General features: G+C 35.1%; 1 protein-coding gene across 6 annotated transcripts in view; it reads left to right on the forward strand.

Moving 5' to 3' along the window:
- Positions 1 to 25,750, forward strand: part of LOC128160041 (uncharacterized) — a 44,541-nt gene that overhangs the window by 14,584 nt on the left and 4,207 nt on the right. For 2 of the 6 annotated variants that reach the window (XM_052823291.1, XM_052823292.1), the window contains 2 exons: positions 20,715 to 20,813; positions 24,559 to 24,730. In XM_052823291.1, coding sequence (XP_052679251.1) covers positions 20,789 to 20,813; positions 24,559 to 24,730 — 197 coding nt within the window. In that variant the 5' untranslated portion in view covers positions 20,715 to 20,788. Of the gene's footprint in view, positions 1 to 5,318; positions 5,580 to 11,020; positions 11,480 to 20,486; positions 20,626 to 20,714; positions 20,814 to 24,558; positions 24,731 to 25,750 lie in introns of those variants that run through there. The other 4 variants (XM_052823293.1, XM_052823290.1, XM_052823294.1 and 1 more) reach the window with 4 other exon arrangements.

A 25,750-nucleotide genomic window follows, 5' to 3' on the forward strand; every position in this document is an offset into this window, starting at 1 on the left:
GAAAAAAAAATACCCAACTTCAGTTACACTAACAAATTGTTTATGTTGAAACTCGTGGCTTAAAAGAATCATTTCCTTGGAAGCGAAAAAAAAGAAAGAGAAATCGACATAATTCCAGGTGATTACGCTACATGTATGTATATATATATTTTAAAATGATTGAAAATATAACTTAACCTCAGTGTTTTGAAGGTCTTTAAAAATAGTTTTTGTGTACAAGTACGTATGCTATATTTACATGTATATTTACGTATATTTTATCGGATACTATTTGTATTGTTTTGAACAGATAATTAGGATTGATGGTAATACATAATCTTATGACAGAGTGAAATAGGGGGATTACTGGGGGGGGGGGGGGGGGTTGTTAGGTGGAGGTAATTTTTTTACTAAAATTTAAATATTATAATTGTAAGTACTGTCCTTTACAAAAATTTAGATTATTGAGAATCAAAATTTGTACATGGCAACTTTTTGTGAAGGACAGTAAATTGAATTGGTTCATTAAGAACTACAGGTAAAGGAAAAAAAAGGTAAAATTCAATATCGCGAATTCGAGCTCCCATAAAAGTCCCATAAAACTCCTAATAGATGAAGTGCCCGGATATACCCTAAAAAATCTATGTAAACTCATTAATTTTTCAGAATCTGATTTTCTCCTACAAATTTGCTAATTGTACATCGTCGGCGAATGCGTTAGGAAGTCTCAATAATTCATGTTTTTACCAAAGATCACGCAGGGAAATCGAGGGGGGCATAGCGTCATTTGTAAAACGGAAACCAAAATACTAGATAATTAAAGTAATTTGATTGTAATGTTTTGACCAAATATTGACAGATAAAACATTACCAACGAATAAAAAGGGATTCGATTCTCCGCTTCATTTAAGTTTATTTGCCTCGCAAAACATCAATGCAAAGAGGAAGACCCTTTGCGTGTGTTTTGTTGCAGTGGGTAAAAATGCGTTATTATGAGTTCAAGTGAAATAGGTAATTAACAAAGGAAAAAAATATAAAGAAAATTAACCAACGTTTTCTCTCTTGCAGAGATATCTTGATTAGATAAAGATAAGGAATATGGTGATTTCGGAATTTCGTTTAGTCATGCAACGCAGACGATATATCGTCTGCAGCAATTTTTGCCAGTTGAAAGAAGTAGTTATGGCAAACAATAATAAAATTCTATCAAGAGAGAGATTATAATTAGCATCTATTTTGTTTTTCCAACTCTCTTTCGTTCTCTCTGACTGTAGAAATCAATTTGTATGAAAACGTGCTTATCTCGCCTGCGCGTGCGTCTGACTAATTTTGCCCCAAGAACGTAGAAGTTTTTAATTATTAAAACGGCGAAAACGTGAAATATTCTGAGGCCCAACATCTGTAGCAAATGAGATTAGGCGTATACCAGTGTATGAATTTGATTTGGAGTACTCGTTTCCGTGGATAGTTTTGTTTCCCTTTATATCTTGTCTCTCCATAACACTCACTTTTTGTCTCTCCTCAAGCCAAGATCTGCTATATATATATATATATATATATATATATATATATATATATAGTCTGTTCGTCTGTTCGTATGTATACCCCCCGGTCTGTCTCTGACTTTTTATCTCTCTGTCCATCTGTCTATCTGCCTTACTGTCCTCACGACTTATGAGTATTCTCAGTTTAGGTGTAGTCTCTCTCTCTCTCTCTCTCTCTCTCTCTCTCTCTCTCTCTCTCTCTCTCTCTCTCTCTCTCTCTCTCTCTCTCTCTCGTTGTTCTTAGTTAGAAAAATGGATTAAACAATTAACCTCCTTTTAAATGAACACAACCGTTTTTTAGCTAACATATTTATACATTTTTCAAAAATGGCAATAATCATAATTTTTAAAATTCTTCCGCATACTTTCATAAAAAACGCATTTAAGGACTAACACATACGGGTCCGTTTTCTTTATTGATATTGCTTTAAAAAGATTAAAATAAAGATTGAAAAGTAGTATAATGTATAAAGAATTTAGTTTTTGAAAATTTTAACAATGGTAAATGGAATGAGTGATACAATACATTAAGTACAACGCACGAGTACCTACTCTTCCTGTTGCAAACGGCATATCTAGATTTCTGCATAGGGTGACTTTCGAGTTAATTATCTCAAAACGATTGAAGGCACAAGTTAATTACCATTTTACATTAGTTGAGGTGTTTGAAATTGTAAATAAAAAACCAAAAAAAAAAAAACCCTAAAAAACCTATCGATATTGATGTATGAAAATTGTCCCGAAAATCGCCCCGGGAATAATAACCGTCGATGGTTTTAACTTTAATTTTTCTACAGACGATTAAGCTTAAAGCTGCTTGGTCCGATTTTTTTGTAATTACAGTATCAAAATTTTTTCCATACAAATCATTCATCTTAGAAAGTTATGGACTTTCTCCTATTTACACCAGCGGAATCAGTCTCCTTTCAAAGTTAGAAATATTCAAAGTAAATAAAAATAATTTCTCTTTGGGCAAACGAAAAAACAAACCAAAATGCATCACGGGAATGTTTAGAAAGGAAACCCCTTGTTTTCGTCCCCCGAATGATTGGGGTTATTCAACCCGCATGCTATGCATCGATGGTAAAGAAAGCAGACTTTAAAAATGTTAGCGAACAAAACGTACACATGTTTATTTGTAATTGTCTGATCATTTCGACCTTTATTTAAAGCAATGTCAAAGTCGTAATACAACCATACCCGTCTCGTCGTCAGGGGTGAAATTTAACATGAGGCGAAATAACGCGGTACCTTTTAATGTCGTTTGTTTTGTTAGCAAATTTTGTACGTATTTTTCTTCATTGAAATTTGGCATAACTGACGGGTAAAACTACTGCAATGTCTATTATTATACATATACTAAGCATAGCCATCGTTTAAAAGCGTGCATAAAATTTGATATAAAATCGGACCAAGCAGCTTTAATGGTTGAACATTTCTGGAGTATGATTCCATTGACTGTGGTCTTTTGTTCAGGTAGATTTCCAATGATGTGAATTTTGTTTCACACTTCAGTGTTTTAACAGAAAGTATATCCTTTCATAATGACGAAAATGCAGTTTCTTCCGGTGCAATAAATTTTTGTTGTTGAAATTTTAAGGCAGTAATAACGCTATTAATTTTCCTAATTTCCGAAAACCAATTTCTGATAGGATAATGTAATGTTAATAGGAACAGTTTCTTTTTTAAAGTGCAACATCTTGATCGCGATTATCCAAATCGAGTTGTCGCTCTTATATAAAATCTAAAAATAGCAAATAATGAACACCAGCAACGTATCTGCTGTTTTAATAAAATTAATACATTTGAAATCGCCTATGTCTTCATTGGTAAAAATTAATCCGTTATTTTTTCTTTAAATAAAATTTTTCAGATAAAAAAAGATCACTTTTAAATCAGTAAGTGTTCCTCGATGTTAAATTGTGTTTTATTTAAAATGTAAATAAATAGACGCAAACCAATCACTCATTCATAACTGTACATGGATGTTAGGTGTTAGTTATTGATGTTAGGCGTCCAAGTAGCGTAGTGGACAATGCACTCGCTTTTCACCGCTGCGATCCGAGTTCGATCCCCGTGATCGACAGTGGTTGGGTATGGCGGTCGCCCGCTTGGACACGTGGGCTCTCTCCGGGTACTCCAGCTTCTTCCCACACCAATGACCCCCTCGCGCTTACATCCGTGCCAACGAGATATATTAATATAAGTTGTAGAACTTGGTTATCAATCGTTGTAAAATAAAGTTAAGTTTTTATGGATGTTAAAATTGATAATGATAATGGGTGCAATTTCCTCTGTTTTTAATGAACATTTTCAGAATCGGATTTTACGATTACTTTAACAACCAGTTCAATTTAGTGTAAAGTTCGAACAAAGGTCTGATCTACACTCCCCCACCCACCCCAAACTACACGCAGATCCGTAGCACATACTCCATATTTTGAATGAACTTGAATCTTATGACACGTCATCTTTAAGCATACATTTTATGCAGATCCTCTAACATTGATCCGAAGACATGCGGCCGCGACTAAATGACAGCCATTTGTTTTGATTACATGCTTTAGTCCGGAGTCAGAAATGATTTGTTCCTGGCACGCCAGCGTTCACTGAAGCTTCTAATGATACCCCTTAATGATATCTTCATCATTTCAGAATTCGCGTTTTTAGAGAGCTGTTGGGTCATTTAGGTTCAAAATCAAAGTACTGAGAGTATTCACTTCCTTATTGGTTTATAGCTAACAAGAAGGAAATAAATGATTTTTAAACGTAAAACAAAATAATTTTTCAAACCTTATTTATTTATTAATTTAACTAAGAAAATTCGTGGATCCATAATTCATATTTTGCATAAGATTTAAAGTGTTTTAAATGTGGATAAATGTGCGCACAAAACACAATTTAACAAGTAAAAAAAAATAAAATATTCTACTCGCATGCAACTTAATTTGATGTATACCTATTGCTACTACAATGTCACTTTTATTTATCTTGATGTCATTGTGTATGGAATGGTCTATGTGTTTTGATCAGTAAGACGTACTCCGAATTATTCTCTTTGAGTTACATTTATGTACATCAAGCTGAAAAAAGGGAATGTTCCTTCGGGGTTTGGGAATTGTTGACCCTTTGCCATTCACTAGTATTATTTAAAAAAAAATGTGAGCATTTTGATTATAGTTTGTCAGTAAAAGAATACCGGTACTTCTTTGAACTCGTAAATTATATAACATTAAACTTGTTTCCCTTCCCCCCCCCCCCCCCCCCCCCCCCCGACTATTCAGTTCGCTATACATGTACGAATACCGTACATAAAATGGTATGTAAAATAAAATATAAGCAAACACTTACATCCTGACTATTATGATAAGACATTCATAAAAGATCATCATGTGAATATGAGGTTTCTTTGTTGTATGTTTATATTCTATTCATATATTTGATTATAACAGATTTAACATTCCTATCTATTTAAAGATGAGGTTTATTCTCAGTTCTAAATGACCCTGCAGTCTGAGTCAATATTTGCACTACGTTTGTTACAAAACCCCGTATCAATATAAAGCCCCCCATTAAATGCACATATTTCGATTTATTTGTATAGCCATGTTACAAATCAATGGTAATTGAACGAGGATGTGATCTTAATATTCCAATTAAACTCGCGTTTAAGCTGAATAGCCCAAAGAAAAGTAAAAGCTTAAAACAAGGCACGCGGCGAAATCAATCGATGTTTTCGTTTTAAACATAGTGTATGGTATCAACTGGGCTGCTATTGATTCAGTTAGACGCTAAAGCCCCATAGTCTCGGGATGAATTATTTAAGCACATGTTGTTTTAGTGAAAATATGGTTCTTTAGAGAGACAATGCTATCTATTTTTGAATTTGGAAAATCATCTGGAACTGGCATTGAAAGTCGCGTGTTCTGTATTTAAGCGGATCTTGGAGTGAGAGGGAGAATTACATCATTATAGAGAATTGACTGATTACGTTGTAAAAATGGAGGTCGGAAACGGGTAGAAAATCTAATCATGGAAGCCGTTTGTTTTAATTCTGTAAGTAGAGATTTGTTTAATGATTTACAGAGAGAGAGAGAGAGAGAGAGAGAGAGAGAGAGAGAGAGAGAGAGAGAGAGAGAGGTGTACACATATAGTACTAACGTATACATGGTAAGAAGACACAGAAGTGTTTACAAATTTAAGCTCGTTTATTCGTCGCGTGACGTTTTATGTTCAGTTCGTGACATCATGTAAGACTATATGGAAGTTACCGTACTTTAATTGATCAATCTTAATCAAAACTTTTACTGAAAAGTAGGACCAACACGGGACGAGGTTCTGTCATTTAATTAACCAAAAGGTGAGCACTGCCAGTCAGACATCTTTAAATGATCGTTTTAGTCACATTTCAGATGACAAAATGGCAATGTTTCATCATGTAAGTCATCATTGATATGTACATGTAGAAGTAAGGATTTTTTTAAAAACAAGTAAAGCTTACTGCAGATGCCAGAAATATTTAACGGAACCTGTACGTAAATACATGTACGTTTATGTTGAGAATGCACGAAACCGACCTGTCTTGTATGGAATTAAAAGGAATGTTCGAATAGAGAATTGGAAAAGTCTTCTACTAATGAATGTCAATGTTATAATCTCTCTCTCTCTCTCTCTCTCTCTCTCTCTCTCTCTCTTCTTTTCCCCTATAACTTCTTTCTTCCTTTTCCCCATAGCTGCAGATCCTTAGCTCAACGGGAATAATTCCCTTCTCCCTTCTCCTACCCTCCTCTATTTATCACTTAACACCACCTTCTCAAAATTCGCCATGTTAAGATGATATGTTTTATGATTCATCAATATTGGAGGGAAAAATTCGAAGGAGAAACATATCTCTTAGTCCTAAGGAGAAAATGCAGTAATTATATAGATTAACAATTTGAGAGAGAGAGAGAGAGAGAGAGAGAGAGAGAGAGAGAGAGAGAGAGAGAGAGAGAGCTATTATTTTGTGTCTCATTTCGGCCATGTAGTCCGATGCTTAGCTACTCTCTGCGTAAGAAGCGATACCAAAAATCCACTTTCTTTTTGGCCATTAATTATTTTCCTGATATCGACTTTTCTTTCCTGTTATTCGGTTTCAGCCGTCTATTGTTCTTGTGGGAGTTTGATGGTTTATCGTTTTGGTTTATTTTTCTCTCCCTTTCCATCTTGTTCCTTAATCGTCTTAAAGTGAGTGCGCATGCATACAATATGTATATGTCTGTAGATGACCTATTTGTTAGTGCAGAAAGATAACAGATCCTTCTGATTTCTACACACTGCAGTGTTATTGAATTCTTGTGAAACTGCATGGTTTAAGTAAGTTACGTGACAATCTAATGAAGTTTGTTTCGGAAAATATATCACCAGGATAGAGGATAGAGATATTAAAATTACAAAATTTTGTGGAATCAATATATTTTTCGCGGTAATTCAAATTTCGTGGTCACTTGTATCTTTAACCAATGACTAACACCCCGAATGAGTCGTGAAATACAGTCATTATTCATTTAAATGAATTGATAACATCGTCATACACAAACTAAAAAGCAATTTGCAAGTAGAAAAGAATCCCCAACCACCCCAAATTCAAACGATTCCACAGTATATTATAATTGACTTTTTGACAAGCCTTAAAAATAAGAGTTTTGTAACGAAAATTCAACACGATTCTGTAATAAGATCAGTCAAAAATTTGAAATTTGCTTTTGCAATATTTAGAACTGAATTGTAAAGGTTGAATTCCGCTCTCCTCATTACACGCTACTATATAAATAGTGCCTGTGTGGGAGGGTAACAGTTGAAATTGACACCCCGAGAAAACCATTGTCAACCGACGCGAAGCGGAGGTTGACAATGGTTTTCGAGGGGTGTCAATTTCAACTGTTATCCTCCCACACAGGCACTATTTATTTTGTTATACTGAATGTCTTTTTTAAAATTTTTAAGAAAATTTTACTGCTTTTATATAGGAATAACGTGAATTCTACAGCGAACCGTACGCGCATAATTTTCGCGCATGTAACATTTTTTAATGTTACCCGTTGCCAAGTGCGTTGCTAACGCTGAGGGTAATAGTAAATATTATTAACTGCGTCTTAACCAATCAGATTTCAGTATTTAACATGAAAGTATAACAAAATGATATGTAATAGGATAGTGAGCTCATCTGTATAGTCTTATTTGAATTCTACCTGTCGTCTGTGTATTGATTTTTCTCCTTTCGATTTATTCCCATGCCGACGAATTTTTGCAACACTAAAATGTAATTATGATTTGTAAGCTAATTGTTAATTGCTTAATGTAATTCAACATAGAAACCCCTTGGGTATATTTCGTGCAACATCGAAGTCTATAGAAGAATGGAAATATACCAAAAAAAGGCAGAGAAAATGGCGCTCGTGTCAATATGTCAGACCTAAATCAAGCTAATGCAGAAATGTCGATTGGCTTTTCTTGCAGGTGAAATACGAAATGTAATTAAGCATTGTGTTGGGGAGTATTTACCGATCGAATAGAATGTCACATTAGATCACTTATGTGGATTTTCCTAATATTTGCTTTACGGAAATCAATTCGTCTCTCTGATCTGTCGAACACGGTTCTGTGTTTACTTTTGACGCTCTATGGCTGGTCTTTTGGGCATTACCGGAAGTGATCGCCATAGTTTAATTACGCGGGTATGTTTGTACACATGCTAACGGCGCAGCATTTGACAATAATCTCTCATTAAAATTCCATACCTGCTTCATATTCTGATGCAGAGTATATTGAATGTGGCAACACTGCAAGAGATCGTGTATCTTTAATTAAAACTGCATTCAATGGCAACAAAGACACGCGAATTTTCGACATCGATAATTCATGTCTGAAGTAACGATACAGAATTACCTCTTTTAAAATGATACCTTCAATGTAATAAGATAGTTTTATGTGTTGTAATATTAATCTGTATAAAAGTGTGTTCCGTCCCAAGATACAGAATCAAGTATAGCATTATTCATTATGACAGTTGTTCTGAGAAAAGTGATTGCATTGCATAACAAATCTAAGACATCATTTTGCTGTGTGTATATATAACCATTTGTCATATATTGAAATGCATTTCACTAAATCAATTCTGTTAATTATAGAAACTTTGGTCCTACTTTGAGCTAGACAAAATGCATTTAATTGGTATCTCATGAAATTTTATCTATAATTTTAACACATATAAAAGACTAATGTTTTTTTCAATTATATGACGTTGTAATGCAGCCTTCAAATATATTTAGATAAACACGAATGAAATTATCTGGCTTAGAAGTAAAACAACACTCTAATTTATAAGGGAAACTGAGAAATCAACACGTACACGATGTGCGTTTACGCAGTTTGTTGTGGTCACCGTTTTGGAATCATGTTTGCTTGGATTCATATTTTCATTAATAAAGATGGACTTAGAATGATCCGATTGGCCGCTATAATTTGTACAGATGATGGACCGGGTGTATCCGCTAGCATTAGTATGACGGATCAGTGTTAATAAGTCGCACGATTCATTACTGTACATTATATACGCAGATGTCCGAAGAATTAAACCAGGGTCCTTAATGCGTTTGAATAGATTGGATGACGTTTTATGTCGATGATTTAGTGGCACTGGGGTTAGACGTATAAAAAGTTCTAACGATATGTATACTGCAGATTTTTTTCTTAATTAGCTTAATAAAGTAGTTTTAAGGTAATTTAAGCCTTATTCAAATAAGACAACTTTTAAAGCACAAAGAAAATTCCTGCATGTACCGCCTGCGTCGTCGATTTTATTTATATCGAATGCATCCTACAATTTCAACTGGATTACGAATAAAGCATTTAATGAGAAGATTGATCAAACAATGACATTGCAAGATTTTAGGAAGAACATTTTTTATGTTTTTTCCGTTTTATCTGTACATTGAAAGGTTGAACTCTCTCTCTCTCTCTCTCTCTCTCTCTCTCTCTCTCTCTCTCTGAGGAAAAATTTACAAAGATATTCCCAAACTTTTACACTTTTTCAAAAATCTTGCAAGATCTTTTGCATTCATATTACCGCATAGATCTATTTAATTTTTAATTTCAAAGAATTTCCGCCCTAAAAGAAAAGTGACAAAAATTTAATAATTTAAGGTGCAAACTTGGCATTTTTTAAAATGAGAAAAACCATTGTCTACAAATGGGCGTTGTGTATAAATTGGAAAATACTTTTTGAAGAGATAACGAGAAAATGTGAGATTGTTGAATAACATCGAGTTCACACTTTAAAAATGTCGAGATACTGCATAATTCGAGAATCCTTCGCATTTAGATTGAATTAGAAGAGATAAAACGTTTCATGGAAGAACGGATTTGCACGTATTGGAAATGCATTACACCGCTGATAAACCCCTCTGTCGCTGAGGCAAATATTCACCCGATCCAGTTTATCAAGTAATGAAATCGAAATACGAAATGTACACGATGCCTATTGCCAATTATATTATGACATTAACACGTGCCGCAGCAATAATCAGGTGCTGAAATTTACGTCGTAAATTCCCCGGAGAGGCGGATCCTATGTCTATAGGAATAATGCATGACAAACGATCTTGATAAACAAATATATACAAATTTGAGCCTTATGGGAATTTAGTTTATGAGCTGGTGACGTGTAAATTAAATGAACTCTCACTGAGTTTTGGGAGGTTTGGTTTGCGACTGTTCGGTGTCATTTGAAAAATGCTTAATTTATGTAAAGTTGAATCGCCACCATGGGAATGAGAACTCCATCCATCAGCATTAACAATATTAACAGTCAATGATTTGTTGCGAATTGCGGTTAAATAAACAATGTAAATAAAGCAATTAACCCGATCTAATGGGTTACGAATTTTAATTGCCCTTGTGTATTTGTCTGGATACTGCACCATTGATGACCTTTTAATTAAAGAATGTATATAGCTAAATTTATAGAAACATGCATTTTTTAAATGAATTTTTGCTATTTTAATTGATATGGGGAATTCATGTCATAATTTAAAAAAATCCCCGAGATCCCCCCCCCCCCCCAACCGCGCGAACGGATAGGTGAAACTATACGTTATTGCCGAGTAAAACTTTTTCATGATTATCATGCATGCATTTGTGTCTCTTTTGATCAATTTTGCAACGTAGGAATTAACAACTATAAAGAGTTACGAAACCCGCCCTCACCCCCTTATTCAGTATCCCTATATAGAATTTTTTTTGCTGGACATTAATTAAGTGGCACGAGAACCATTGACCTAACAGGATTAATCAGCATGTCCCTGTAACAACATCTTATGACGGTGGGTCTCTTGATCATCCCGAGGTCTCTCATCGACGCTCTCAAATTTCTAATTTTCTCATGATCTCGCTGATGTTGACAGGCGGCGGGAAGAAAAAATCAATACCAGGGACCCCGTGTAACACAAGTGTTGTTGCGATCCCCGCTGTGTGTATACAGATACATAGGCAAAGATGAGCCGACGGAACAATTTGACGTTTCCATCAGACACCCCCTTCCCACCTCCCTGCCAATAATCTAAATAGAAGTGGTGTCGAAATGTTATACACGGACTCCTGATCAGCGCGCGCGTGTGTGTGTTTGTGTACACCAAATGTGATGATAAGTAAATGAAGATGATACTTATCTAACGCGGACAGCAGCCGGCTATTTTGTGTGGATACAGCTTGAAGTATACACGACTGCATGTGAATTTTAGTTTGTCTAGTGCCGGGTTGTGAAGACGAAATCCATTAGTATAACAAACAATTGGCGGGGTTTGGAGGTTATTTTTCGCTTGCATGGCGTGGAGCCCGCTACTGAATGTGTTTCTAGTTTCATCTTCACACTGTGTCATTATGTAGGATTAGCGGTTCGAGATGATTTGAGTTGAGGGGTACGTACATGTATGCTTTCAATTTATGTCTTGTTTACTGGGCGGAAAAGTTATTATTTTATGCCTCGGTTTTTAAGCTATTGCTTCTGGCGACCACCAAATTTCGGTGTTTTTTTCTTTCATCTCCATAGTAACTTTTTTCTCATTAAGGCTTCCAGTGGCTATTGTTGTTTATGATATTGGGATTTTTTTTCCTTGAGAAGGAGTCGTTCCAGCTCAGCGGGGCAAGAAATTAACAGAAAAATGTTAATTTGTCAGAAACTTGTTATTATCAATTTGACGTAGATTTTCCCAGACTAATGTTATATGTGTATACTCACTTTAAAACTAATGATAAGTTTACATATACACATTTACTTAAAAAATTTTACGAAGTGAATGAATAAAAGATTGACTTTGTTGGTGATGGAACATTTGATGATTGAAATGAAATGAAGCTCATAGGGAAAATTTAAGTTAGCTGAGTAGCTGACCCAAATACTAAAAGTCTATCTCTATTGTGTAATGACAAACAAAGACGCACTTCACGAAGACCTTGAAGAAACTTACATGTACTTTCTTCGTGTATATAACATAGCTAATAACAAACAGCATAAATAGTGCATAATGCACTGTATAACTAATAATTGTACATCGTCCATACGATATGTACATGTTCATTTTGGGATCATTCTGATTTTTCACGAAGAAAATTGAATAATATGGACAACGAAATACGAACTTTTTCTTGTTTTTCGTTTGAACAAGTATATATCAAATGTATATATGGCTTTAATAATGTAATTGTACGATAGACTAAGTACTCAGCGCGGATCCAGAATTTTTTCGCGGGGAGGGGTGGGTGAGTGGGGGGGGGGATTCTAATCATCTAAGGGATATTTGAGATGCTTAGGGGGCAAGGAATTTGAATTTTCCATAGGGGAAGGGTCCGGACCCCCAAACCCGAACAGCGCATGAACGTGAACATTAAAATACAAAAGATGTTGTTTGTAATAAAAAAAATGGTATAAGGTCAGATTTTCAAGGTCGTGACACAGTCGAATAAAATGGCATACTATGAAGGAACATTACACCTATAAAGTATATATGTCTCATAATCATATCTCACTTTGAGTGACCATGTGTGTAACACATGAATAAATCTGTTAAGTGACATGTGCAAGGATGCAAATATACCACACTTAATTTGTTAATGCCCGTGGTGCACGCGCGCGTTAATGCGGGTCAGAGTTATCATTATACACGTTCTCGGGCATAATATTCCAATAACTCGCTCATCGACACCAGTAATTACCACCCCTGATAATTAAGCAGACGACAATGAGATCCCCATGAAACATGTCTGCACACAAACAAAACATGCAGTAGAACTGCATATACATATTTCTCTATTGGATTTTGCACAAAATACAGTATATTAACCACTATTGCATAGAGTAAAGGGATGGGGCTTTTATATTGCACTTTGTAAAAGATAGCGAGGGACAGAAAAAAATACAATGTCGGCGAAGATACAAGTTTTCTCTCTCCTAAAGACAAGATTGTGCTATGATTACAAAGGTATTTTATCCTATAAAGTTAACGCTGCAGTTGTTCTGAAAGATCATGTGCAGCTGTTTGCTGAGTATTATGTAAAGTCCATATCTCTTTTTCAAAAAGAAGCACTGGGAATACCATCTCTACCCAGAGGAACGAAAATTTGTATATTTATAAAAAAAAAATGATAGATAAAAAATTGTGTGAAAGATAAAGAATAAAGAAAACTCTCCAAAACAGAATGTTACGTTTAAATGATGATAGAATAACATCATCCTACGAAATGAACCCTAGAACTCTAGCTATGCATTGAAGTAAGCCGTTTGATTCTATACCTGTTGATAAGCGCGAGAGTCAAACTGCTTGAATTTGATAAATGTCTTCGGTGGAGGCTAGTTATAATGTGAATACTTCTCTTTTAGCCTTAACAGAGCTTAAGAGATTTCCAAAGATTTCAAAGCAATTGCTTTTCCTGAAGAAGAGCCTCTATTTTAAAATCTGTCGAAGAGTGTGGTGAAAAGTCTATTATTGTAATTTGTCTACACAAGTTCCAACAGATACACGAAAATCTGTGAAACAGCACTTTCAGTTTATTATTTGCATGTGCATTCTAAAACTTTTTTAAGACAGTGAAATAGCTCTGCTATCTGACTGCATGTCCACGATGTTCGTCTAGGGTCTGATTTTTAATTTTGACGTGGCATGAACATTGGCCAAGACTATGTTTAGTTTGAAAATAACGTCAATTTGAGTTTGGGCATCTAATCGCCAATTGTATCGATTTTTCGTTTATTTCTGTCCAAGAAACCGAGACAGCAAACCTGGTTATATATTTACTTGACGAGTTTACTTACTTTTCGGAAGTTGATTTAAATCAACTATTCTATGCAGTTACTTTAGCAAACAGGAAGTAAAACAATGTTTGGACCTAAGCACAAATCATCACCGCGCCGACATTACTTAGCACTTGAAAATAATCTTTAAATAAATTCGATGTAATGTATTCGGAAGTATTGTTTTTCAAGAAAACTTTTTTTATAAATTCATTTACCTTGAAAATAGTTGGATTTAAAATAGTAATAGTACGAACAGTTCAAATATTTTTTGTAGTCGTGTAAGTATTCCTACGCAAGAGTTCAATAAGACTGGTTTGCTGTCATTGATTACGAAAGCGCCATTTCTACAGCGCGGTGGCGTTTGGAATCAAGGGCAGTTTATCCAATTAATCTAAAGATAGAACTAGTACTGGCGTAAACTATAAACTTTATTATATAATTAATTTTTTTGTTAAAAAATCTTTTCCAGAATTTTTTCGATTACTGATACATAATGCATCGTAGAGGTTGATGATACCAATGTAAGGCAATGTTATCTTTAAATATTACACAACATGGTTCATCTGCCACTCGAAATTCTTGTCTGTCGGAGAAGCCCGAGAATTAATATTAAATAAATGTGTGCGTTGTTATTCAAATACAGCTAAGAAACTCCTTGCCATGTGAAGTTACGTATCGTTGATTAAAAAAAAATCAATAAAATCAACTCCCGTCAGTACTTATAAGTACTTTGATAAGATCAAGTCTCTGACACTTCAGATTGTGTTGATGACCGTTCGGTTCTTGTATCGTAATATGATTTGAGACTCTTATGACGCTTTTGTTCGTTATGTTAATTAAGCTTGTATCTATGCACGGCCCAATAAAGGCAATATACATAAAAAAGTATCACAAGATACAAATTATATGAACAAAAGAAAGACGTTTTAGATTAATATAATTTGTATATACAATGATATGTTACATACATGATTATATTAAAGGACGCTTATGGTGGTTGTCATGTAAAATATATAGTATAGTTATTACTCAAGGATAAGGCTAAACAGTATCGAAAATATGACCCGATTGGAATTACAGAAACGTTGCAGCTTAATCACTGTTAACGTACAGCGAATAATGGAGTTCCTTCTATTTACATTTCCAAATAATTTACATTCCATCAGTAGCTTTATGACATCACATCTAAGTGCGTCAATATGTGTGCCGTCATCAAAATCCCCTCACAAGCCCATTACGCCCCAAGCATCCATTGTCTGCTGCAGAAAACGTGTATTTTGGATGGGAGAAAACGAAATTTGCACACACTTAGGGGTGTTCTCAAGAGAATGAGGTTCATCGATGATTCTCAGTCTGTCGAGAAATATTAATATCAATATCAATACTAGCTGGCCTCAAGGGGAACACATTACAAACCTGCTTGGGTGATAAAACAACAAAACTGAATAAGATGAAATATCGACCGAATTAACTCTTACCAAATGAAGAGTCTCGCGAGAGCTCGTAGCAGTCAGCGTGATTATAGAAGGGGAAACGTTTATGTTGTAGAAAAAAGAGGTTTTCTGCAAAATATGTTAATGATTTTTTACATTCCTCGTAAGATGGTATATAATGAGAGTTAATCTTCAGTCTACCAAACTAGCCCGCGCGATGTCTGCTAAAGACTGTCGACCGAGCGGAGAAAGCGAGTGAAAGCTTGAAATTGAAAAAAGAGATATTATCAGACAAGAGATGATTAGATTCGTCATTTAGGCTTTTTATCTTGATAGCTATCAATATTGCGATTAAACGAAAGAGCACACAAACATTTCTGTGACCCTGGTTAAGAATCACGTGATACCAAAATTAAGATCGTTGAAAAACGGAAAAAAGTCACAGTCCGGGGGGATTGAATGGTCGAATTTTATTTCAACTAACATGCCATGCAGTACCGCTTGTAGCAAAAATGTGCTACTAGTGTTCCGTGTTTTCTCTTTTTAGGAGTGGACAGGGATCTTATGCCTGTCCACTTCTCAAACGAGAATAGTGTTCCGTGATTTTCGAATAATAATGCGGGGGTAAGGGTACTTTTTCACGGGCATGTGTGTTCAAAAAAGCATACATTTTTTTTCTTGATTATATTCGATAAAGCAAAGTTTCGGGGGAAAATGGATTTTCCCCATGATCTTTGAATATCCAACGCAGCCTACATAAGGCCAGCATTTTTTTATTTTTAGGTTTACAAACAACAAAATGATAAAGTTCCGTAGGAGGAGGAAATAAAAAAAAATTAAAAATCTCTTTTGACCTACAATTTTTTTTATTTTTAGGTTTACAAACCACAAAATTGTAAAGTTCTGTAGGAGAAAAAAACCTTTTATGACATCATCTGTATTCTAATAATATAATGAATGACAACTTCATGATAGTGGTGTGTAACTGCAGCAAGTGTAGCATGTGAAAAGTATGTCATCTGTGTAACATATCATTGAAATAGTACAATAGAATATTAGACATACAGCTTTGATATTACATGTACGTATAGCAATGTCAGGGGTGTGCAATTACAAAATTTGGCCACAAAGTTACTAGCCCAAGATTCAACGTTACTAGTCAGACTATTGTCGGACATGTCAACATTTCATTTAAAAAAAAAACCCTAAATTTTATGTACATAAAGTCATAATGTTTTCTCCTGTATGATACTAGTATATAATTATTAATATACTAAATATTTATTACTTTCATGTTTTCTGCAGTTAAAAAATATTCAACTTCATTGATCTCTCACATTTTATTTACAAAATTGGTTGGGGTGTTTATATGTGAGAAAACTCAAACATAACATTGTGAATGTGAACAGACTCTATAAAATCACTGCAACTATATGTGTGCATGTATTTTATCCTGTTGAATTTCCATGTACAAAGTACAACTATGCAATTAATTATGTAATGGTAAATTTTAATTGAAAATAACAGAAAATGCACAAACAATAATATGATAAATTTTTTAATTCACTAGGCAGGTCACTTTAAAATGTGTTCATGAGAATAGTTACTGCAGAAATTTATAATCTCTCTCTCTCTCTCTCTCTCTCTCTCTCTCTCTCTCTCTGTGTGTGTGTAAAATAAATTTTTAAAAAGGCCAATGAATACATATGCCAATTCAACACAAAAAGAAAGGGAATCATTTCATAATCATATATGTATATGTATTAAATGCAGTGATGTACTTGAAAACAGCTGCACAGGTAACTATCGAAGCCATGTTCAGTGAGGTGTGACTATCTCGTCTAGCCACTGGTCAACACTGTCGGTAAAACTTCAAAGTATGAAACTTACAGCAGAGTGTTTGTAGAAGCTTCTCTGAAGAATGTAGCACGAGAAAAAGATGCGATGCGTAAGAAATTTTTAGGCTATCATGACACAAAAAGAGCAGATTTTATGCCTCTGTGATAACAATGACAATACATTTTTCCTACTTGGAAAAAATTGCTGTCGGGGAGAAAAAAAAGATCTTTTTCGTAATTTTATTTTTAGCTCACCTGAGCTGAAAGCTCAAGTGAGCTATTCTGATCACATTTTGTCTGTCGTCCGTCTGTCCGTCTGTCTGTCTGTCCGTCTGTCCGTCTGTCCGTCTGTCCGTAAACTTTTCACATTTTCAACATCTTCTCAAGAACTACTGGGCCAATTTCAACCAAACTTGGCACAAATCATCCTTAGGCAAAGGGGATTCAAAGTTGTGAAAATTAAGGGCCACACTCGTTTTCAAGGGGAGATAATTAGAAATTAATGAAAAATTTCGAGAAATTTTCAAAAATCTTCTTCTCAAGAACCAGAAAGCCAGGAAAGCTGAAACTTGTGTGGAAGCATCCTCAGGTAGTGTAGATTCAAAGTTGTGAAATTCATGACCCCCAGGGGTAGGGTGGGGCCACAATGGGGGGTCGAAGTTTTACATAGGAATATATAGAGTAAATCTTTAAAAATCTTCTTCTCAGAAACTAATCAGCCAGGAAAGCTGAAACTCGTGTGGAAGCATCCTCAGGTAGTGTAGATTCAAAGTTGTGAAACTCATGACCCCCCAGGGGTAGGGCGGGGCACAATGGGGGGTCGAAGTTTTACATAGGAATATATAGAGTAAATCTTTAAAAATCTTCTTCTCAGAAAATAATCAGCCGGGAAAGCTGAAACTTGTGTGGAAGCATCCTCAGGTAGTGTAGATTCAAAGTTGTGAAATTCATGATCCCTGGATGTAGGGTGGGGCCACAATGTGGGGTCGTAGTTTTACATAGGAATATATAGAGTAAACTTCTCAGAAACTAATCAGCCCGGAAAGCTGAAACTTGTGTGGAAGCATCCTCAGGTAGTGTAGATTCAAAGTTGTGAAAATCATGACCCCCAGGGGTAGGGTGGGGCCACATGGGGGGGGGGGGGTCGAAGTTTTACATAGGAATATATAGAGTAAATCTTTAAAAATCCTCTTCTCAAAAACTAATCAGCCAGGAAAGCTGAAACTTGTGTGGAAGTATCCTCAGGTAGTGTAGATTCAAAGTTGTGAAAATCATGACCCCCGGGGGTAGGGTGGGGCCACAATGGGGTGGTCGAAGTTTTACATAGGAATATATAGAGTAAATCTTTAAAAATCTTCTTCTCAGAAATTAATCAGCCAGGAAAGCTGAAACTTATGTGGAAGCATCCTCAGGTAGTGTAGATTCAAAGTTGTGAAATTCATGATCCCTTGATGTAGGGTGGGGCCACAATGGGGGGTCGTAGTTTTACATAGGAATATATAGAGTAAATCTTTAAAAATCTTCTTCTCAGAAACTAATCAGCCCGGAAAGCTGAAAATTGTGTGGAAGCATCCTGTGGTAGTGTAGATTCAAAGTTGTGAAAATCATGACCCCCAGGGGTAGGGTGGGGCCACATGGGGGGTCGAAGTTTTACATAGGAATATATAGAGTAAATCTTTGAAAATCTTTTTCTCAGAAACTAATCAGCCAGGAAAGCTGAAACTTATGTGGAAGCATCCTCAGGTAGTGCAGATTCAAAGTTGTGAAAATCATGATCCCTGGGGGTAGGGTGGGGCACAATGGAGGGTCGAAGTTTTACATAGGAATATATAGAGTAAATCTTTAAAATTCTTCTTCTCAGAAACTAATCAGCCAGGAAAGCTGAAACTTGTGTGGAAGCATCCTCAGGCAGTGTAGATTCAAAGTTGTGAAAATCATGATCCCTTGGGGTAGGGTGAGACCACATTGGGGGGGGGGGGGGGTGTGTGTTAAAGTTTTACATAGAAATATAGAGTAAATCTTTGAAAATCTTCTTCTCAGAAACTAATCAGCCAGGAAAGCTGAAACTTGTGTGGAAGCACCCGCAGGTATTGTAGATTCAAAGTTGTGAAAATCATGACCCCCAGGGGTAGGGTGGGGCCACAATGGGGTGGTCGAAGTTTTACATAGGAATATATAGAGTAAATCTTTAAAAATCTTCTTCTCAGAAACTAATCAGCCAGGAAAGCTGAAACTTATGTGGAAGCATCCTCAGGTAGTGCAGATTCAAAGTTGTGAAAATCATGATCCCTGGGGGTAGGGTGGGGCACAATGGAGGGTCGAAGTTTTACATAGGAATATATAGAGTAAATCTTTAAAATTCTTCTTCTCAGAAACTAAACAGCCAGGAAAGCTGAAACTTGTGTTGAAGTATCCTCAGGTAGTGCAGATTCAAAGTTGTGAAAACATGATCCCTTGGGGTAGGGTGGGCCACATGGGGGGGGGGGGGGGGGTTAAAGTTTTACAAAGGAATATATAGAGTAAATATTTTAAAATCTTCTTCTCAGAAACTAATCAGCCAGATGATTCTTTATAATTGTTTAGACTTTGGCTCCAGGACAATTCTTCGGCCTCACAAGAAGGTTAAGAGTTTGATGTAGCTTAATATCCCATATATAAACAATTGTAAAGGATCTTTTTGAGGACTGCAATACTCAACATGTGATATGACTATAAAATCATCCTGTTAGAAAAGGGACTTATGATTATAAACATAAGAATATCCAGGGGGGAGTGGATTTTATTTTTACATGATCTACTTGATTATTGTACATTGTCCAGATTGTTTGTATTCTGACTTCATTAAGCTGATTTTATCATACCTATTGTTCCTCAGGTGAGCGATGTGGCCCATGGGCCTCTTGTTTTTCTAAAAACTCAGAAAACCGAGCGGCGGGTTTGTAAACCTAAAAATAAAAAAATGCTGGCCTAATAACCGTAATGCGATTTTCATGTAGTTACTTTTGTTTTGGAGAGCGCCGACTGGTGATCATATTGAAAGCCAGATGCTTATCTTCATCCCCCATCCCAAAGTATAGATTTTGGTATTCTTATTTTGCTGTGAAAAATGTTCAGAGATGAACCAGAATTTGAAAAAAAACCCCTCGATTATGAGCGTTAAAAATGATGCATTCAAGTGCGAACTATTTGTGGATCTTTTTTAAAAGGAGGACTGTTTAGGTAAACCGTTGACATACACATTACATCTATCTTCCCAATCTTTGCTTTTGTAAATGCACGGATGGATAAGTTCTTAAGTAACATACCTTTACAATTAAACTTTAAGTGCAGATATTTACCTCGGCGGGTGCAACGAAGCATTCTCTTGAGATTTTAGTCAATACCTACCCCTTGATTGTGTGATACACATGGATTTTACTGTAAGGATTTGATAGCAAAGAGCGTCTCTCGACAACAAATTCGAAATTTTCCACAAATTCTGGATTTCGTTAACCCTCCTTCGAGTAATTACGGTTATAAAGTGACCACCTACTGTTTTATCTGTACATGTACGATGAATCTTGTATTACATTTTTTTTCCGTTTTATTTCAGATCGATGGACAGTAATGAAAACACCGAGAGAAAAATTCCTTGTGTGACGTCATATCAACGGTCTGTCAACTGACATGGTGGTGTGGCCAATAGTTCTACGTAAGTTTTTAAGTTTTCTTGGATAGTAAGCACATATTGTGCGCCATTTCCTAACCCTTCAGTTCTGAATAAGCCCCCCCCCCCCTATTTCTGATCATGAATACACAGTAGTTTTAAGAATATATAAATGTATCCAACCATTACATTGACTTGCTTTTCGACCTCTTCATATTATTACATGCGTGAATTTTTTGTTATAAATTCTTTTGATGTAAACTGGCTTGGAATTTTTGAAATCAAAAAAATTCAAAAGAAAAAAATTGAGAGACTGTCTCATACATAATATGTAGATTGATTCTGTCGACCGTGGTACAGATTATGTAATATAGAGGAGAATCTGGGTGGCGATAATTACAATTTTCAAATATATATAGCGAGTGGACGTGAACCGTAAATTTTATTGGTTCAATAAAGTGCTTCAAGTATTTTTGATAAAATCTAAATTTTAACAAATAATCATATGTTTATTTAAAAAAAAAAAAAAAAAGTTTGACAAGCAAAATGCAAGAAAGTGAGGGGTTTTTACCAAAACCGGTACTCGAGGCGTATTACGTAGATGAACGTACTTTAGCACAATAAAACTTTTCTTTGCATTTTGGGGCCAATTTGTATGTGTTTGTTATGTGAATCGTAAATAAGCGGGAACTCAAAATTTTTCAAACTAAACAAAATGAAATAGCTGCTCTACAATATATAATGTTTGTTTGTGTTCGCTAAACCATTTTGGCCTACTTAAACATTGACAGGATTAAAGTCAAGAAAATTTTTATACCTGTATCAGTTATTACAAGAGATTTCAAGAATGTGAGCAAGAAAAATAAAAATCATGTAGATTCATCCCGCTGACTGTTTGACACAAGATATTTGCTTTATCTTGTGACTATTATATAATTTGTTTATCCAAGCCGGGGGAAGAACTGTGTTATCTACAGAAGATGTTTCAGCTCGTAGGTTAACCCGCCTCAGATGTGTCAGATATATAGTGTGGAGGTACAAAACGAATTTTTTTATGTAGAGTGTAATATATAAAACATTATCTTTTATGCATTTCTTTTTTGAAAAAAAAGAAGAAGTTGGATCTTCAAATCAGCTTAATATAACTCCGAACTTATATATTCGAAGTATCGATCTCTCTGTCTATCTGTCTGTCTCACTTTCTCTCTATTTCCATATTCAGTGACCATAAAGGTTATTTAAAAGAATCAAGACATGATTCAAAAACCTTCGATACTGTGCTACAAAGGAACTTTTGAAAAAGATAATTTCCTATTTTTCACTTTTTGGCAATATTTCGATTTTCAACTTTGTACAGAATTATTAATCGTACATGTAACTGCGGAGAAAAAATAATAGTGAATAATATATTGATTATGATAAAATTTTGAGCGCTAACGTTCATCAACGGGACGATAACTCTTTTACAAAACGCATCTCTGTATATTTAAACGTATCAGTATGGCTTTATCGGGATCAAAATGAGACTGATCGAACATAAATATAAATATTTTTACATCCACCGAGTCTTATTCCTTCCATTTCTTACGGAAACTTTCGTTAATTTATAGCTCTATAGAGCAGCCAGACTGAAATCTGCACGCCCCGTTTATCGATTGTTCAAAAACCTACAGCGACTTAAGAAAAATCAAGGACTGCACTGTGGCAACGCACTTTGAAAAAATTACGCACTTTGAAAATTTTTTTCAAAGTGCGTCAAATTTGGGACCAAATCAACGCACTTTGAAATTTTTTTTTCAAAGTGCGTTAAATTTTGGACCAAGTTAGCCCATTTTAATTTTTTTTTTAAAGTGCGTTAAGATGGTACATCAAAATTTTTTAGTATCGACACTCTTAACGCACTTTGAGAAAAATGTATAAATAAAAATTACTGGAGTTGAATTTCTAATTTGTTGATAGTATGGTGATTTGTTAACACTGGTGAATGTTTAATTTACCGTATTTGAGAACGGGGATGGGGTTGGGGTGGGGTGGGGGTGGGGGTTATCCAAAGATACCGGTCAATCACCAGTGCATCATGCATTTACTTGATTACAGGAAGAAGGACCCCTACCCATTATTTTTCCTTCCAAAACATATGATATTCAGCAACTAAAACGCTTTAAAGCGGAAAAAGAAATATGCTCTGTTGTAAATTAAGTACATGGAGTGATAATGAAAAAACGAGCTGGCAAAACAATAATTTCTCCATTGGTATGTTAAAGAATCTATACGAGTTTTAACATTCTGATTTTGTTTTCTTATCAAATAAATCACTTCCAAAAAAAAGAAATTATATTAACAAACATTGAATTATTATAAACTTAAAATGAGCATTAGGATGTGGATTTTTTTTCTCGTACTGATCTCCTAAAAGATCATATTGTTTTTGATAAACATAATTAATGTATCATTTTATCTTATTATGTTTGTTTACAAGTACATGCAATAAGCCAGTTGAAATACGTTATACATTGATCTCCATTATCAATATATCAATATAAACAAATCACATTCGTTCTTGCATAGCTCAATATACCAAATAAGAAGTAGATTTGCTGCATACTCAAAAAAGAAAAATGCAGTTGCTAAGCGATGAAGTTTATGTCATATTTGGATAATTCAAATCTCCCGAATTGTTCTTTGTGTGTAAATTGTCGATATTGTCTTATGAGAAAAAAATTCTCATCTACAAACTGTTTATCAAGTTAGCTGAGAATGCAACGGGTTCTTTTTCAAATTAAGCTACACAAGGTTAAAACAATCATTTATTGTATATAAAAGAATTAATTATTTTGACTAAAGCCTGAACAATTTCTTTTTCAAAGTGCGTTAATATCGACGATATCAACGCACTTTGAAAAAAAATATTTTTTTTTTTCAAAGTGCGTTGATTTGGTCCCATAATTAACGCACTTTGAAAAAAAATTTCAAAGTGCGTTGTAAGACTGCACGAAATAATCATGATGATGTCAGTTCTATACTCAAATTCCCATAGGAGACGATTTAGCTGTTTCTTTTAGCTAACGTACTGATATAAGCAATAAAATGCTTTCTTTGATGATTTATGCTGGTCATGAAGGTAGCAACCAATGCAGAAAAAAATACACAACCTGCATAAGCGTTAGCAGGTTATGTAATTTTTTTCTTCAATGTCGCCACCTTCATATCGACATATCCCACATGAATCAAAGAAAGCATTAAAATCATTAAAACGTTTCAATCAGTATGTTTCTTTTCCCACCCAGTGTATTCAAGAATGCAGGTTAATAAAAATGAGTTTTTTAAGTGTGCCGTTCAAGATTGAAAAAAAAATCACAGAATGATGTTAAAAACTAAAAAAAACATTAAACTGTTATCTCCAATAATTCATACACTGTAGGGTTTTAAAGGTAGCGTTCATTTCAAGATTTTTTAACATAACCCCCACATTGATTATGTATTATATATATATATATATATATTAATTAAGGTCTTTCGTTCCCGTTGCCTCTGAAATCAACGCTACCCTCATACGAGTACATGCATGAACAATTAACCTCTAGAAAGCATTATTGAAACGGTTTTATTTATAAATGATAACATAACTGTAACTTATCGGGTTTTTCCGGTAGAGCTTGGACGCTTGTCGGAAAGTCCCGAAACGTTGCGATTGAGTCAACATAGAGTCTGCAAAAAATGAAAAAAAAAATTATATAAAAATTGATTTATTGTTCAGATCAATAATTGACTGATTTAACATTAATTACAGACACAACCGTGATGATTGTGTTCTTGTTGATGAGCGTCACGTGCTCGGGGTCATGTCCCGACCACAGCGCCCTCAAGGAGGCGCTCACGTGTCTGCACAACCTGACAGATGGAGACAACTCCAAAATCAGCATCAACACCGCTGACATCTTACGGACCAAGTCCTTCTGCGAGTAAGTAGAGGGGGTGAAAATTTGACTTTCTTCTAAAGGAACATACCTTTATCTTTTCATTATTGTTTACGTTATCCTTTTAGCTCACCTGAACCGAAAGTTCAAGTGAGCTTTTCTGATTATCCGTTGTTCGTCGTCCGCCCGTTGTCGGTCTGTTGTTGTTTGACCTGTTCTCTAAAACCACTGATGGGAAGGGACCCTAAATCGTTTAAATAAAGGTCAACACTACTTTAAAAAGGGAGGTAATTGCGAAACAATGAAAATATGGTGCATGTCTTAAAAACTCTTCTTCTTATAAAAACCGATGTACCAGAATTGCCAATATTTACGCCAAAGCCTGTATATAATGTGAGGATTCCAAATCGATAAAACCATTATCCCAGACTAATATTGGGGACCCAAGATGGGTTCTAAATTTAACAAAGAAATACATAGGGTAATGTTTACTATTAAAAACTATCTTCCCAAGAGCCACAGTGCTACAGTTTGTGAGATTACTATGCAAGCATCCTCAAATTATGTAGATTCTAATTGTTAAAATCGTGACCCCCGAATTAATACTGCCCCCCCCCCAAAAGTTTAAAATTTAACATAGGAATATAAAGGGGAATTGTTTAAAAATCTTCTCAACAAGAACTACAGCTTTTGAGAATACTATGCAAGCATCCTCAAGTAATGAAGATTCTAAATTGTTAAAAACGTGACCAACGGACTAATACATGGGGCCGCAAGAGGGGTTTAAAGTTTTACATAAGTATTATATACAGCGAAAATGTTTAAGAGTCTTATTCTCAAGAGCTACAATTCTACAATTTCTATGCAAACATTCTTAGAAATGATAGATTCTTAAGTATAAATATTGTGATCCTAGACTAATACAGGGGCCCTAAGAGGGGCGCAGGCTTTGAAATATATTGGGAAAATATTAAAAAACTGAAAATAATACAATGAACTGTTGTTCAGATGAGCGATGTGGCCCACTGGCCTCTTGTTAAAAAATGTTTTGCAAGCATGTAAACC

This window comes from Crassostrea angulata, chromosome 8, assembly GCF_025612915.1.
Source record: "Crassostrea angulata isolate pt1a10 chromosome 8, ASM2561291v2, whole genome shotgun sequence".
Taxonomy (NCBI): domain Eukaryota; kingdom Metazoa; phylum Mollusca; class Bivalvia; order Ostreida; family Ostreidae; genus Magallana; species Magallana angulata.